Source organism: Pan troglodytes, chromosome 7 (genome assembly GCF_028858775.2).
Source record: "Pan troglodytes isolate AG18354 chromosome 7, NHGRI_mPanTro3-v2.0_pri, whole genome shotgun sequence".
NCBI classification, from domain to species: Eukaryota; Metazoa; Chordata; class Mammalia; order Primates; family Hominidae; genus Pan; species Pan troglodytes.
In genome coordinates, this window is record NC_072405.2 from 108,650,337 (window position 1) to 108,666,239 (window position 15,903).

The 15,903-nt window shown below is 46.3% G+C and overlaps 1 protein-coding gene and 1 pseudogene across 10 annotated transcripts in view; both read right to left on the reverse strand.

The window, feature by feature from the left end:
- The window catches only part of STK3 (serine/threonine kinase 3), a 459,940-nt gene that overhangs the window by 37,234 nt on the left and 406,803 nt on the right, over nt 1-15,903 (reverse strand). For 4 of the 10 annotated variants that reach the window (XM_063816453.1, XM_063816450.1, XM_063816452.1 and 1 more), the window contains one exon: nt 1,833-2,544. The exons of 3 other annotated variants lie outside the window; for them this stretch is intronic. In XM_063816453.1, coding sequence (XP_063672523.1) covers nt 1,877-2,544 — 668 coding nt within the window. In that variant the 3' untranslated portion in view covers nt 1,833-1,876. Of the gene's footprint in view, nt 1-1,819; nt 2,545-15,903 lie in introns of those variants that run through there. 3 more of the 10 variants (XM_063816455.1, XM_063816446.1, XM_063816447.1) reach the window with 3 other exon arrangements.
- Nucleotides 13,766-14,805, reverse strand: LOC740793 (WASH complex subunit 3-like; annotated as a pseudogene).

Here is a 15,903-nt window from a genome sequence, read left to right on the forward strand (position 1 = left end):
GTGCTCTCTGTCCCTAGTGTGGACTCTCCAAAGAGGTCCTGGTCCCCAGCATGGCTACAGACGTTCACTGCATGTAATCCAGACCTGGTCTAATGCTATAAGCAAATAAACTGAATATTCAAAGAGAACAAATCACCAGTCCATCAAAATCCTTGGGGTAAATTAGTTCAGCAGACTGGACTAGAGACATACTCCGTGACTCACCCCCACCCAGAGTAAATAAGGGAAGATTAAGCAAAACTTGATTGAATCATGCTGAAGTTTGGCATAACTCAACAAACAGATCAGCCTGAAATCTCACATTAGGAACACATAATCTCATAAAATTTATGACTGTTATTGCTCACCACATATGTTTCTGGGTTACTGTGTGCCGGGCTTCAAGTGAGCTTCATTGCTGGGGTCTTGAGGGGGCTGCCTGCTGATCCATAACGTATTTCAAGAAAGAAGACACATTCCCGGTTGACGCTCTTTGGCATGAGTTTCCACATGTCCTGGCCACGGCAGGGAAGGAGACTGGAGGGGAGATATTGGCAGTGGGAAGGGGGTTTTGTGCCATGCCCCAAGCGGGCCGCTTGGCAAAGTCTTGTTGAGATGCTGAAGGGAAGACTGGCAAACAAAGCTTTTCTATCTCTCTTAGCCTCAGTTTCCTTATTTGCAAAATAAGAGGTAAAATTAGATGATCTCTGAGGTCTTTTCAAGAAGATCAAAGGGGTGATTCATCTAAAGATAATTCATCTAAAGAGAATGAATTGCCGATCTACTGCTCTCCATCTCCAAAAGGAAGCCAGAGCAAGAACTGGCCACTATGTCACCAACTGAGAGCAGTAGAGAATGGGGTGTGGCTTACAGGAGGCCATGGAATGCCAGCCCTGAGATCTGGGAGGAAAGGAGAGATGACCACGTGCTTCGGGAGGTCACCCCCTATTGCTGCCCAGAGATAAAACAGAGTTCAGAAGTGTTTGCAAACTTGTATCACCACTCCACCTTCCACTGCCCATTGATCGAGGCCCTTTTCCCCTCTGATCCCAAATGCAACCTCATGATCCTTCTTGATAGAAGCTGCTACCCACGCATCAGATCCTGGTGGTGAGCAAGAGCTGCTTTCCAACCCAAATGACACTCAGGCTCCCTCCAGACCCATGCTCAGGGATTCCAGGTCTGACTGTAGAGATGCAAGAATGCAGAGTCAGTGACAAGCCAGAGCCCCCAGAGGGGGAGCCAGTTCCTTGAAGTGAAGGGCCATCGTTTGCAGGAGATGGTTACTGAAGTCCAAGTCCAGGGATTCCATAATGAAAGGAAGACCAAGCCCGTGAGCCCTGGACTCATTTATTGAAGCCCAGAGCAAGGCAACAGATTCCCAGGCCCCAAGGCTGTGCCCCCAGGTGTCACCACGAGGGAACATACATGTAGCAAAGGCAGGTGACATGTAGACACAGCAGGCGCCTGCCGTACTGAGGTTTGTCCCTTCCTGCACCCATCCCGGGCTCTGCCCTGAACGTCTCAGCTCAGCAATCTCTCTCACGCAGATCCCTGCCTTCCCTGCCAACAGCCAAGGTCTGACCCTTCTGACCCTCGGGCCCTCTTCCAGGCTTCTCCTGTTCCATTTCCAGCACTGCTGGCTCCATCCAGAAAGTTTTGAACAAAAGAGTAACATTTTTCTTTCTGGCTTGTTCATTTTCATGATGATTTTCACAGCCAATTCCAGTAAATCTGCTACAATAAAAGTCCCTATTCTTCATCCATGTTCTTCTAAATAATCTTAGATTTGATTTGAAGTCTACTTCAGTTAATATTTTGTCTTTTTTTAAAAAAAATAGTTTTGTTGTTTATTCCTGATTGTAACTCAGATATCAGCTGGGGACTGCCCTGCCCCTCAACATCTGTGAAATGTCCTGTGGCAGACTGTATTTTCCAAATAAGGCCACAACATTATTTTCAATCCCATATGTTCATTCCAGAACTTTGCAATTCCTCCATTGAGAGATGGCGGCTGTGTCATCTCTCCTTGAATCTGGGTGGGCCTTTTGACTGCTCCAACTGATGGAGTGCATATAATTGACTGTGTGACTTCCAAAAAGCAAGTTAGGAAGGCCACACAGCTTCCACCTGGCTCTCTCTCTCGGGACACATGCCTTAGGAGCCATGGACAGCCACGTAAGAAGTCCAGCCCCCTGAAGATGCCCGGCTGCCAGCACCATGCAGAGACCACATAGAGATGGAGAGAAATCGCAAGAAACCCCAGCTGCTCCAGCTCCAGCTGCCTGAGGCTTTCCAGCCCAGACACCAGACATGTGGATGGGGAAGGCTTTGCTGGGACTCCAGCTGCAACTGCAGGAGAGACCCCATGCAAGAGCCACCCAGCGGAGCCCAGCCAACCCCCAGAACCTGGAAAGATATAATAAATGATTATTGTTGTTTGATGCCAATAAGTTTGAAGTGTTTTTTTAATGTAGCAATGGATAACAGAGACAATTTGGCTCAAGCTCAAGCAATTCTGTGTCCTGTGGAACTCACAAGGCTTTCCAAGGCTTCTGCTGATTCCTGGAAAAACAGAATGGATTGTTCATTTGTGGGTTGTATGTGTTCAGATGCTGCCTCTGTCTGACCCCACACAACATGTGAAATGTGGCTCCAATTTCATATCCCACAACAACAATCACTCATACCAAGCATCTGAGTGGGTAGTAGACCACGTGGGAGATTTAAGATTATGTTGCTGACCACATGGGATTTTGTCAACTTGCTCCCTTTTCTCCCCTACCTCTTCCCAGTCTCATCTCCTCTCAGGTTGCTCTGGGATCCCACATTCTTCTCTCCCTGCTATGAAGAGTAATTCAGGTTCCCTCAAGTGCCTAATCCCAAACTTCCACACTTAAGCATATCAAGAATCCAGCCTTTACTGGAGCTAATTGAGGTTACAGATGAGCAATTATTCTTGTGCGCATGCATTGTAAAAAAATTCAAGGAACACCCAGAAAAATAAAAGAAGAAAGTAAAAATTACCCCCAAATCCCACTACCCAGTGATAACCACTATTAATGTTTGGTAAACATCCTATCTATATACAATTTTATATACATAAGATTATACTATCCTTGCTGTTCTATACTTCCCCAGGTATAATTGGTATTAATAATAGCTTTACCATTTATTTAGCACCTACTAAGTACTTAGCAATTATATAAAGGTAGCATCCTCATCACATCATTATCTTCTTTTTCCTAAGGGATCTTAGGGAGAGTCAGAGCAGGGACCTGAACCCAGACCCACCCAGCCATAAGGCCGGTGCACTTGCCACTAACCCATTCAGCCATAGCAGAATCTTTCCCCAAGACCTGCATACCACTGTGGAGAGACTATCCTGGCCTGCATATCTTGAGCCAGATCTAGCATCCTAACACATTCCTGTGTCCTCTTTCAGAGAGTCCAAGGGATCGGAGCTCCCTGGAGTCCGTGTTTGGCTCATTCCTGGTGAGGCTGAGTTTCTGAAAGGAAGTGAAAGTCTGGGCCCCACAGGAGAAACAGGGAGGGTTCTGTGTCCCCAGTACAGCAGAGCAAAGCCAGATAGGTGCTCTCCTCTGCCTCCGTGTCCCCTCCGGGATGGAGGGGGCCCTGCTGTCCTGGGAGTCTGGGGTGGTCTCCCATGAGTTCAGCATGAACCATCTGCCTCCTCCTCCCAGGGAGTGTTTGTCCCAACTCCTGAGGGCCTCATCTGTGCAGGGCCAGCCAGGCGAGGAGGACATGCCTTGGGAACAGTCTGTGCTTGTTCCCTCAGCCCTAGAAGAGACTCTGCCAGGTGGTACTTGCCCTTCCCTGGGGAGGAGCCTGCAGTATGTTCTCTGTCAACCTTTACTGATGAGCACATGTTCCAAGCAGAGCCCCAGGGGACTAGCATCTTCTCTGACCCCTTCCAGAGAAACACTGGGTGAGAGGCTGAGAGAGGAGACCCCACAATGGGGACACCGCAGCCCCAGAAGAGGAGGAGCAGCCTCTGGGGAGGGCCTGACCTTTCCTTTGTTGACTTTCTTGGGCCTTGCACTAATTGTGAAGAAGTAAAAACTGAGTTATCAGTCTCCAGCTGTTCCCACAGCTGCTGACATTTGAGGGAGGCCAAGGGCAGTGGACTCCTCCCCACCACACAACCACACTCGCAGCTGTCCACTTGAAGGTAGGCCTGCCTTGCAGGAGGTCCCCTTTGACTCCAGAGACTCAGACACTCCCAGCTCAGGGTAGGCGTTTAGAAGTTAGGCTGTGAATCCAAAAACCCCAGACTTGAGTTCTGGCTGCCACTTAATTACTTGAACCCAGGATAGTTTGCTTAACTCTTCTGAGCCTGGGCTTCCCCATCATCTTAGTTTTGTCTCCCCCATAGAAGTACCTTCTAAGATGGGTGTTCTGGTGCTGGTGTTTTAACTGGGAGGTGATCCCAGGAAGCCCCAGCAGGGGAGCAGGTAAGGAAGGGAAGTAAGCCAATGAAAGATCATTGTCAAGCCAGTGACAAAACAGAAGCTTAATCCTGCTGGGGAACTCTTAGAGGCAGTGGAAAATACATGTCCTGGAATTATCCCCCATCTCCCTAACCCCAGGGCAAAGGAGCTGGCATATTGATCCACCAATTCCCACCAGTCATTGTTTGAGGGCTGCCCCTGGGGAGGGGGACAGGGATCATATCTGTGTCCCTCTGGCCTGCCCTATGCACAGGTAGAGCAGGCTCCAGCCACAAGAGATAGCCTAAGGCAGAGTCACACACTACTCTTGCACACTACCCCTGTTACAAAGTAGACTGCGTGCTATAGGCAACCAAGGACGTGTCTTCATCCTCCAAACCTCCAGTGCTCTGGTAAGTGCCAAGGGGATACGTTGGGGCACCCTCAGCCTCTGCTACCACCACCTCTAAAACAAGAGAAATGACACTGGCTGCTTAGGATGGCTGTGGGGATATACGCAGATTTTGTTTTATTTGATTTGTTTCAGTAGGCAGTTGACTTGGTTGAACTCACACTGCATATTCTGTCTCCTGGGTGGCAGCTCAAACCCCTACAAATGCATAATTCAGAGGTCAGCCCAAGATTGAGGCAGAGTTTATGCACTGAATTTAGTGCTTATCCTCTTTTGATCAGTCTTTTCAATGATATTGCCTCCATTTACAGTGAATATAGTTTCCTCAAACCCTGTCCTTTTGCCAGAAAAACTATATGCTGTCTCTCAGAGTTCTATTCTAGCATCTCTCTATGGGACATGCTCCTGCTGGCTTTTTAAAAGTTGACCGTGGGGCAGGTGCAGTGGTTCATGCCTGTAATCTCAGCACTTTGGGAGACTGAGGCAGGAAGATCACTTGAGGCTGGGAGTTCAAGACTAGCTTGGACAACATAGCGAGACTCCATGTCTACAAACAATCAAAAATTAGCCAGGTATGGCTGGGTGTGGTGGCTCACGCCTGTAACCCCAGCACTTTGGGAGGCCGAGGCGGGTGGATCACGAGGTCAGGAGATCGAGACCATCCAGGCTAACACGGTGAAACCCTGTCTCTACTAAAAAATACAAAAATTAGCCAGGCACGGTGGTGGATGCCTGTAGTCCCAGCTACTCGGGAGGCTGAGGCAGAAGAATGGCGTGAACCCGGGAGGCGGAGCTTGCAGTGAGCCAAGATGGTGCCACTGCACTCCAGCCTGGGTGAAAGAGCGAGACTCTGTCTCAAAAAAAAAAAAAAAAAAAAAAATTTAGCTGGGTATGGTGGTGCATGCCTGTAGTCCCAGCTACTTGGAAGGCTGAGGTGGCAGGATTGCTTGAGTCTGGGAGGTCAAGGCTGCAATGAGCCATGATCGCACCACTGTACTCCAGCCTGGGCAACAGAGTGAGACCTTGTCTCAAAAATAAATCAATAAAATAAAACTTGACTGTAGGTTACCATTCTGCTTAACAATAAGCTGAATGAATAAGCACACAATAACTAGGGTTGAGAGAGTCAATCAAATAAAACCCACAATCAAGTTAAGGACCAGTCCTGAATACAGATAACCTGTCTCATTGTCCAATCATGCCTCCAACCACATGACTGAACTTTCAGTTTGGGTGAAAAAAAGGCCCTTGTAGCTATGTAGCCTTTTATTATTTCTGTAATGAATCCCTATTTGGCCCCAGAGATATCAATATTCCAACAGTTCCTGTTCTTGCCCCAATGTTCTCATATAGGACTTCTTGTCCCCAGAAAGTCTACTAATCCCCATAACCTTATCCCACCCTCTCTCACTCAGCTAAAATTTTCTGAGAATCCACTTCTGATGGTGCCCCTAGGAGAGGGGTGACAATTTTGGATGAGTGGCGAGATGCCAGGTTTCCAGATTGTTCTGAGGGTTAAATAAGTTAATACACATAAAGTGCTTAGGACTTGTCTTGCACGTAGGCACACAGTAAGCCCTTGATAAATGGTGGTGGTGGTAATATTGTTATTATTATTATCTTATTATTATTCTCTCTTCTCTTCTTAGTTGTAAATATCATAAGCATAGAGTAGGAACTCAATCACTGTGCGTGGAATGTAACTTAATTGGAAAGATGCCCTCCGTCATGGCCTAGAACCTAGACACCTCAGAGCCTAATTAGCAGTGGGTCAGGAAATACAGATGCCTCCCCTGAAATGGTGATACTAAGGTGTATTAGTCCATTTTCACGCTGCTGATAAAGACATACCTGAGATTGGGCAATTTACAAAAGAAAGAGGTTTAATGGACTTACAGTTCCACACAGGTGGGGAAGCCTCACAATCATGGCAGAAGGCAAAGAAGAGCACATCACATCTTACATGGATGGCAGCAGGCAAACAGAGACAGCTTGTGCAGGGGAACTCCTCTTTTTAAAACCATCAGATCTTGTGAGACTTATTCACTCTCACGGGAACAGCATGGGAAAGACTTGCCCCCATGATTCAATTACCTCTCACTGGGTCCCTCCCATAACACATGGGAATTCAACATGAGATTTCGGTGGGGACACAGACAAACCATATCATAAGGTGACCCAGGTCAGTGTCACCTCCACCAGGAGGGCTCTTTTTAACCATCTGAATTTGGCACCCTCCTCTATGTTCCCATTGTACACCACTCTTGTTCCAAAGTAGACTGGGTGCTATGGGCAACCAAGGATGTATCTTCATTCTCCAATCCTCCAGGGCCTGACACACAATAAACATCCAGTAAGTATTTGCTAACTGAATATAGGCTTACTTATCTTCCCCCCAGGCATTTTATTTTATTTTATTTTATGTTATGCTATTTATTTCGGCTTTCATCTTAGGTTCAGGGGGTACATGTGCCGGTGTGTTACATGGGTAAATTGTGTGTTGCTGGCATTTGGTGTACAAATGATCCCATCACCCAGGTAGTGAGCATAGTACCCAATCATTTTTCAACCCTTCCCCTACTCCCAACCTCCCCGCTCTGGGGTTCCCCAGTGTCTACTGTTCCCATCTTTGTGTCTGCCCCCACACATTGTAATGTCTAGCTAGCACAGTACCTGCCCATAGTAGAGACTTACAGGTTTATTAAGTGTATGAAGGGCATAGATTTCCTTCATTACATGCAGGTGAAAGAAACATACTTTTTCCTTCTAAATCTAGTTAAATCTGGCTCTAGCCTGACTGAGAAGTGTCTGATACATTGATTCAGTAACACCCAACTCTAATCCCTTATCTGCGCCTACCACAGAGGCTGGAAAAGCTACAATGCTCTTTTTTCCCCAGCATCCTTTGCAGTTAGGAGTGGTCAGGAGACACAGTATAGGCTGATGAGATGTAAGACATTTGCTGGCAATGTCCTTACTTTCCTTCTTCCTGTGCGATATACAGACACATGCCTGGGGGTACAGCAGCCCCCTTGAAAACATGAGGTGACAGTGTGAGGAAAAGACTGAGACAGTCACCCACGAGCCAGCCTTAGCGTCCCTGAGTTATGAACCAGTGCCTCCAGACATCTGCCTGCAGGCTATTGGCTAAAAGGACTCCAGTTAAGTCTTCTGGATTTAATTCCTCACTGAAACCAGATGGGGCACCTCTCTTTCCAGAGGAGCCTGAGGAGGGGTAAATAAGAGATGTTTATCCAGTTATCCTGCCACAAATGAATGAAAATATCTTGCTCAGGTAGTTTAAGTCCAGAATTAAGCATGGAATTTCCCTTCTGTAAAAAAAGGAAGTTGGACCAGGTGATGGCAAAGGTTGTCGCCCTGGAGTCCAGCCTGGAAGAGGCAGCCACAGTGGTGACATCCTGTGATCCCCACCCTTCCTGACTCAAGCTGAACTTGCTAAGAGAGTGCAAGGCTCAAATAGAGAGTGTTCCAGGCTATTCCTACGTCCTTCACCAACCTGCGAGCAAAGGGAGCACTGGACAGGGAGGGAGTGAGGATACACCCAGCAGAGTCACTGGGACTGGAGGAGGCCAAACGCCATGCGTAAGTCAGCAGGCAGGTGTGAGAACCAGCTCGACTTGAAAGGCAAAGACTTAGAGAGCTGTAAAGTTGAGAGCTGAAGAGGGAACTACCATGAATGTGAGTGTAGTGGAGAGAGGGTGGGGATATTTATGGAGCTGATTCTAGAGACCAGAACAGTAGCTGATGGGGAAGAGCTGTCTTCCTCTTAACCTGCTGCAGATTTTAAATTCCGAGAGGAGCTCACCTTCTAGCCCACTCAGATGTGTGCATGTGTGTGTGTGTGTGCGTGTGTGTGTGTGTGTGCACGCACATGCATGGTATGACTACTGGCCCCTTAGCCTTCAGGCTGATTGAGGGAAAAGCTTTATGCTGTCACATCTCAGCACCAGTGGGCTTCAGAATCTCTAAATGGAACCTGCAATCACTTGGATATGGGGGAAGAAAGGGAGCAACTAAGCCCTTGGCACGGGTCTAGTGTTGTGCTGGCACCTGCATATCCATTGTACTTGCAGTGAACCTGCAAGGTAGAGATGATCAAACCCACTTCATCGGCTTTGCAGAGAGCACTTGATGAGACGCACTTGATGAGACCAGAACTCACCACTGGCAGGGCAGCTCCCCTGAGCTTCCACATTTCCTGCTTGCACAGCTTAGATCTGTGTGGCTATGTGCAAGTCACCCAGCCTTTAAGAACCTCAATTGGCCATTTGGAAAAAGGGGGTAGTTTGGAGTTGCAGGCCCAGATGATGATTCCCCTTCTCCTTGGTCCTCAGTGTTATAGTGAGGATGGAATTAAATAACATTTGTGAATTCTTATAAAATTGTGAAGTACCATGACAATTAAAGGATTATAATTATTTTCCACCACAACAATAATAATAAGCTAAATTTGACTCTGGCATAAAAATGCAATGGCTAAGATTCAGTGATGTAGAACAGATCAATTTGGGGAAAATTATACTTCATATGCATTTCACAAGCTAGTGGAAGTGCACATTGCCACGGCCATGAGAAAGACCAGGAGAAGAGAAAGGCTCATAAATTCAGCAAGTCTACCCAATTTTGGTTGACTCAAACGCACAACAATTTATTCTCAAATACTCTGCTGGGCTTAAGGGAAGACTCAATGATTAAAATATACTCTTAAAGCGTTGAAGAGAGTTTAAGCAATCATTTGTATTCTAAATAGGCCTTCCTGACACATCCTCCTTAACATGTTAGATCAGAAAAAGAATTCAAAGCCAGAGGCTGGCTGGCAGCGCTCCTGCTGTTCTATCAAGTTGACTGTGGGTTCCCGTTCTGCTTAGACAATAGGCTGGATAAATGAGCATGCATAGCCAGGGCTTGGGAATCTAATCAAATGAAACCTTCCATTAAATTAATCTGACACAGCTTTGGCCATTTTTCTCGACCAGTCCTGAATTCAGATACTCTATCCTATTATCCAGCTGTGTCTCCTACCATGTGACCCAATTTTGAGTTTGAAAGAAAACGTCCCCTGTTGCTATGCGGTCTTCTACTGTATCTGTGATTCTGCTCGCCTTGTTGAAAGCTCATGAACACCCTGATCTCACACTCCTCTACTTGCCTCTCTCTTCTCACACAGGATCTCTCAACTGGAAATGGTCTCCTCAGCCCCATGCCCCAGTCCACTCAGTTGAAGCTTTCTGAGAATTCACTGCTGATGATGCCCCTTGGAGAATGCTGATTATTTTGGGTGAGGAGAGGTGCCATGTCTTGGAGCATCTAAAATCACCAGCCCATGAGACATGAGAGCAATGCTGAGTTCCATGCAGAGATAGAAGAAGAGTGTCTCCCACATTTAGTCCATGAACCTCAAAGCACCTCTGCTTATACCAGTGTCCTCAACCTCCTTATAACAGCAGCCCCTCTGGCTTTCCTTCTAAGCCTTCTGTCTGCACGAGGAGCCCGTGAGGCACTGACCCTCTGCCGTTCCCTGCATCCTTCAGTCTCTACTTCTCTTCCTTCCCAAGGCAACTCTGCCATCGATGTCTTCCATGCTGTCTGGCCAGCAAAGGCCCTGTGCATGTCACTGCCCATAGACAGGTGCTCAGAGTTCCACAGATGGGCTATCAGTTCAACCAAAAGCAAACCTCGCATCTCTCTGAATCCCACTTTGGACCCAGGTACCACACCTTGCAATGTGAATTTTGCAATGTGAATTTTCTAATTCCAGATTCTCTGTCCTGTTGTAACTTGTGTGTCAAACCATGTGTTTCCATTTTATGTCTTGAAAAATATGATCAGCCTGGCTCTGGGGGCTTGCACTGCCCTTAAGTCCCTTCTGACTCATGCCCAGCTGTCTTAGAGCACAGAGCAGCCTCCTACACCTCCCTTGCCAGATGCCTTCTGGCCAGGCTGGGTGCTGGAGGGAAGACCTGTGTCTCTCAAATACCCTCGTTGGTCCCTTCCTCAGCCAGAGAGCGCCATGTGCCCAGAAGGAAAAATTTGACTCCAGTCCAGTCCAAGGTTCAACAATCAAGTTTTGTTTAGGATATAAGGCCATTGAACTGGTCTAATTTATTTTCTCTGCACTTGTGTTTCCTAAGTTTTTCCACATTATTTCTAATTTGGGCTGTTAGAAAGGGGAAAAATTAAAAACCAAGGATCTAGAGATAATGGAACATCTTGGTGGTTACTGCATTAAAAACCAGCTGGCTAAAATCGGTTTGGAAGATCTTAGAAGGCAATCTGACTCAAACACTGTGCAAATCAAAATTGGGAGAGTCCACAGGCCAAGGAGCAGCGGAAACACTAAATGCACTCCCTCCCTCCCTAGTGAAAACACATGTGGACTCATGTGAACGCCGTCCTCTCGCCTTCATCTACTTCTGGAAATAATGAAATAGAGAACTAGGAACTGCTGTTCGGATTGGGGACCCCCAGGCATCCCTAACATGTGGCCCTATCTGTGACCCTTTATCTATCTGCCTTGCTCAAAGCTGTATTTTCATGAGCACATGGTAAGACCTTAACAAATATTTGTTGAATAAATGAAGGAAGGAGGAATGGGATAAAATACATTTCAGTTGACTCAGATGCTTTTTTGGAGAGTTAGATATGCATTTACAAATGGGTGGATATATAAAGAAATAGATGAATAACCAAATTGGCACTAATTGATACGGTTGATAGAACACTGACACCATCTCTCTTGTCGACAGCGTGTGATTGAATTAACAGTATTAAGTATGTCTATGATATGACCCTCCCTGCTCTCTTCTATCATCCTCCTTACATCTTTCTTCACCTCCAGAAACTATCCCCTCCACAAACACACAGACATTTGCGTGTCTACAAAAACAAAATCTTTCACAGATGGTACAGGTGCTAACAGAGAGAAGAAAGGGGAAGAGTGGATTCTAAGTGTTTCTTTTCACTTAATAATTTACCCCCAGATCAGTAGGAGTTTTGGTACAGCTCAATGTCCTAAGACTGGGAATATAATTTCTAGCAGTGTATTCTTGACAACAACATGTCCTTATTGCAATGAATTATGTACTAGCAAAGCATCCATCACCACCCCCCAGAAAGTCTGACCAATTGGTTTCAACACTTAGACGAGGCTTATTTTCAACCAGCCATGCCCATTTGTACACGCCTACTAAGTGTAACCCACATAAATTTGAGTGTCCTCATGGCCTTTTCAGCTCTTGCATAGTCAAAAGAAATAAACATTCAACTCCTAAATCCTTAAGGAAAAATGAAGATTTGGAGATGGGTTTTCTGATGATGTGGCACAAGGATTTTGCATTGCTCTAACTGCTCTTCTCATGAGAAGCCACTGGCCTGTGCTTTGAATTTAATGCAACAAAATCTATCACCTTACAACTCTTCTAGAGCCAACAACTAGGCTGCATAACTCCCTTTTAGAAGTATGAGGGAAACATATTCACAGGAAAACATCTTCACTTAAGGCCAATAGGCCCCCTCACAACACTCAATACGTCTCCTCATTCAACCCAGCTTCTCCTTTCTTCTTCCCCTATAGAGTGTGGAGCCTAGGGGATTTAAGGCAGTGGGGTCTGGTGCCTCTGCAGCCTGCCCTGCCCCTGCCACATCACTAACATCTGAGCACAACATCCAGTCTTTCCAACGAAAGACTCTGCCCCTTGGCGATATCCACAGACCACATTTACTCCAAGTTACAAGCTAAAATGTTGTTTCTTGCCACAAATAAAAAACAAGTTACTTACTCCAAAATTTAATGTACCCAGGGGGGCGACGCTGTCTCATTTATGCTGAGGCCTGAGAAATGCCTTATGTGTGACCAACATCACTCCTTGAGGGACAAATCAGGGGGTACTAAGTCCCAGGCTGGATCTGAAGTGTTCCCTGAGTGGGACCAAGGGAGCTTCTCTCCCATTCATCTTGCTCCTCAGCTTAAGACACAGCAGCCCCCAAACCACCCCACTGCCCTAGTTTAAACTCAATTATTCCATCTCGCTTGCAGAAGCTGCCATTTTGCCTCTTTTTGTTCCTTGGGCTTGATTAGCCACATCAACAGAGGGAATTCAAAAGGCCCCTCCAGTTTAAAATCAGCTCTCAAATTGCACAGCCACTCTTTGCCAAAAGTTGCTGATCTATCTCCCGCAAGGATTGATCCAAGTGCTTCTCATTATCCAAGCTAGCTTCTATTGCTCCCGAGGTGCTGCCTGCGATAGTAGCTCCTCCTACCACAACACAGGAAAATATCTGTGCCAGTAACAGATTCCTACTTATGAATTAAATACATAAATCCTAGCTAACCTCCTCTCTACCCTCTACTGTCTCTAGGGCAGTGAGGTGGTTGGCCACTAGAACAGACATCTGGCTGCGTTAGAGTTGCAAACAGTCCCCATTGTTCAGGCCTCATCTAACAACATCTTTCCTCTGCCTTTGCTGCATACCACCCCTGAAACCTTCAAATGGAGCCGCTAACACAGCTCAAAGCCTTTTTCTCTGGTTCCTTGCATGGAACTTCCTGTGAATTTCTTAGGTTTCTAGTAGCAATCAGCTTGTATAAACAGTTTCAAAGCCAACTTGATTGCCAACCTTACAGTAGCTGTTGTGCTCCCGGGGAGCTGGTCCCAGCTAGAGCAGGGCAACAATGTGAATGAGTCCAACTGTCCTTATCACTGACCTCCTCATTCCTTGCACAAAGCTCCTGTTTCTTAAAGCAGTTGCATATCTATCAGGATTGGATGTGCTAATGTCCAATTTGCAATCTCAAGAGAGAGGGTTTTTGTTTTTCAGGTTATAAATGCTTTACTTTTTTAACATAGAAGAAGCTCGGTGGTGGACGTGTATGTGGCCATTTGATGTTTTTATGACTAAAAGTTACAGTTCAGGCTCTCTCTCTTATAGAATATAAATGTATCCCTACATATGCATATGTAATTCTTATCAAAATTAAGCTTAGTTACTAAAAGAAGATTCACTATCTGAACTTTCTTCTATAATTTTTCACTTTCACCATCAGGCACTGGAGCATCTGGCCTCTCAGGAAGGTCTGGGACTAGTCCTTCTGATATCATTTTGCTTTTTGTTTTGCTTTGTTTTTGTTTTGAGACAGGATCTCACTCTGTCACCCAGGTTGGAGTGCAGTGGCGCGATCTTGGCTCACTGCAACCTCCACTTCCCAGGTTCAAGTGATTCTCCTGCCTCAGCTTCCCAAGTAGCTGGGATTATAGGCATGTGCCACCACGCCCGGTTATTTTTTGTCTTTTTTGGTAGAGATGGGGTTTCACCATGTTTGCCAGGCTGGTCTCGGACTCCTGAACTCAAGTGATCCACCTGCCTTGGCTTCCCAAAGTATTGGGATTACAGGCGCAAGCCACCATGCCTGGCCTAATTTTGTTTCTGATTGCCATTGCTGGTACACCTACTTGAGCGATTTTGAGATTTCTGGCATATCTTCGATCCTTGGCTACAGTTAAGCTATTTCCTGCTGATCCCTCACTTTCCTGGGGTCCAGAGTCTTGTGTACTGTTCTGTAACTGCTCTGAAGTGGCTTCAGAATGTGCCGAAGTCCATTTGTGACACTAGTGACACTTAAAGGAGATACTTCAACTGTGACATCATCTAGGTCAGAGACAGATGACAACTTTGTGTCTAAAATGTTGAGAGTTGTTTCAATTTGTTGGGTACAAAGACAAAGGTCTGCCAGTTTCTCCTCACAAACCGTAGAAAAGCAGTTGAGGAACTCTACAGTGTGCACCACAAATTGGTTTAGAAAAGCCACTGTTCTTTTCTGTTGAAGAGTTGGCACCTTGGTCAGGTCATGCCTGACCCCATGAGAGGAAGCCCATCGTCATCCATCTTCTCCGAGGGCGGGGGCCCCAGGGTTCACCCACAAACCCCTCCCAGATGGGGCCGCCCAAGCCAGTAATGGTGTGTCAAGAGGGAGTTTTTGTAGGCATCCTCCATTTAACTGGTTCACAGGGCCCTATATTTATTCGATTCTGTGTGTGGTACTGAGACCTGAAAACCATATTCTTCTCTAAAAGAGTAATTTTGGCCAGGCCAGGTGGCTCATGCCTGTAATCCCCACACTTTGGGAGGCCACAGTGGGTGGATCACCTGAGGCCAGGAGTTCCAGCCCAGCCTGGCCAACACGGTGAAACCCCGTCTCTACTAAAAATACAAAAATTAGCCAGGCATAGTGGTGCATGCCTGTATTCTCAGCTACTCAGGAGGCTGAGGCGGGAGAATTGCTTGAACCTGGGAGGTGGAGGTTGCAGTGAGCCAAGATCGCGCCACTGCACTCCAGCCTGGGCGACAGAGCAAGACTCTGTCTCAAAAAAAAAATAATAATAAAATAAAATAAAATAGTAATTTCGACACCAGAATAGGGTCTACCATTTCCTCTCAGGCTTTCCCATGCTATTTGGTCCTTATAACTGACTCACCTACACTTGTTTGTAGTACAATTCCAACAACTTGGCAATCCCAGAAGGTGTCTCTGTAAGTCAGGTCATGATTATTACTTTAATCTAAGAAACAGAAGATTGTGCCTCAGGCAAAGTCCCACTCATCCCTCCACCCTACAAATAGAACCTACACAAAGCTGGGTCCGTTTGTAGCTCTTTCCACTTTGGGTTGCTTGCTAAAGCATACTCAAATCCAACTTCGAAACAGTGGGGACCTTTTGTGACGTAAACTGGCTAGCTCTTCACCCCGCCTGATTCCTCTTCCTCCTGGCCACACAGGTAGATAAATTTCCCAGCCTCCCTTGCAACTAGGATTGGTCATGTGACTGTGTTCTGACCAATGACATGCCAGTGGGTATGATGTGGGCCACTTCTGAGCCTAGACTATAAAAACATCCTGTATCCATCTCTACTCCCTTTCTCCTTCTCCTGGCTTGATGTAAGTGAGCTCTGCACTATCGGAAGGATGTGTTGAAGATGGGGAGGTGCCCAGTCCCTGAATCATCACTTGTAGGAGAGATGCCCACTAATTTAGAACAAACATTTT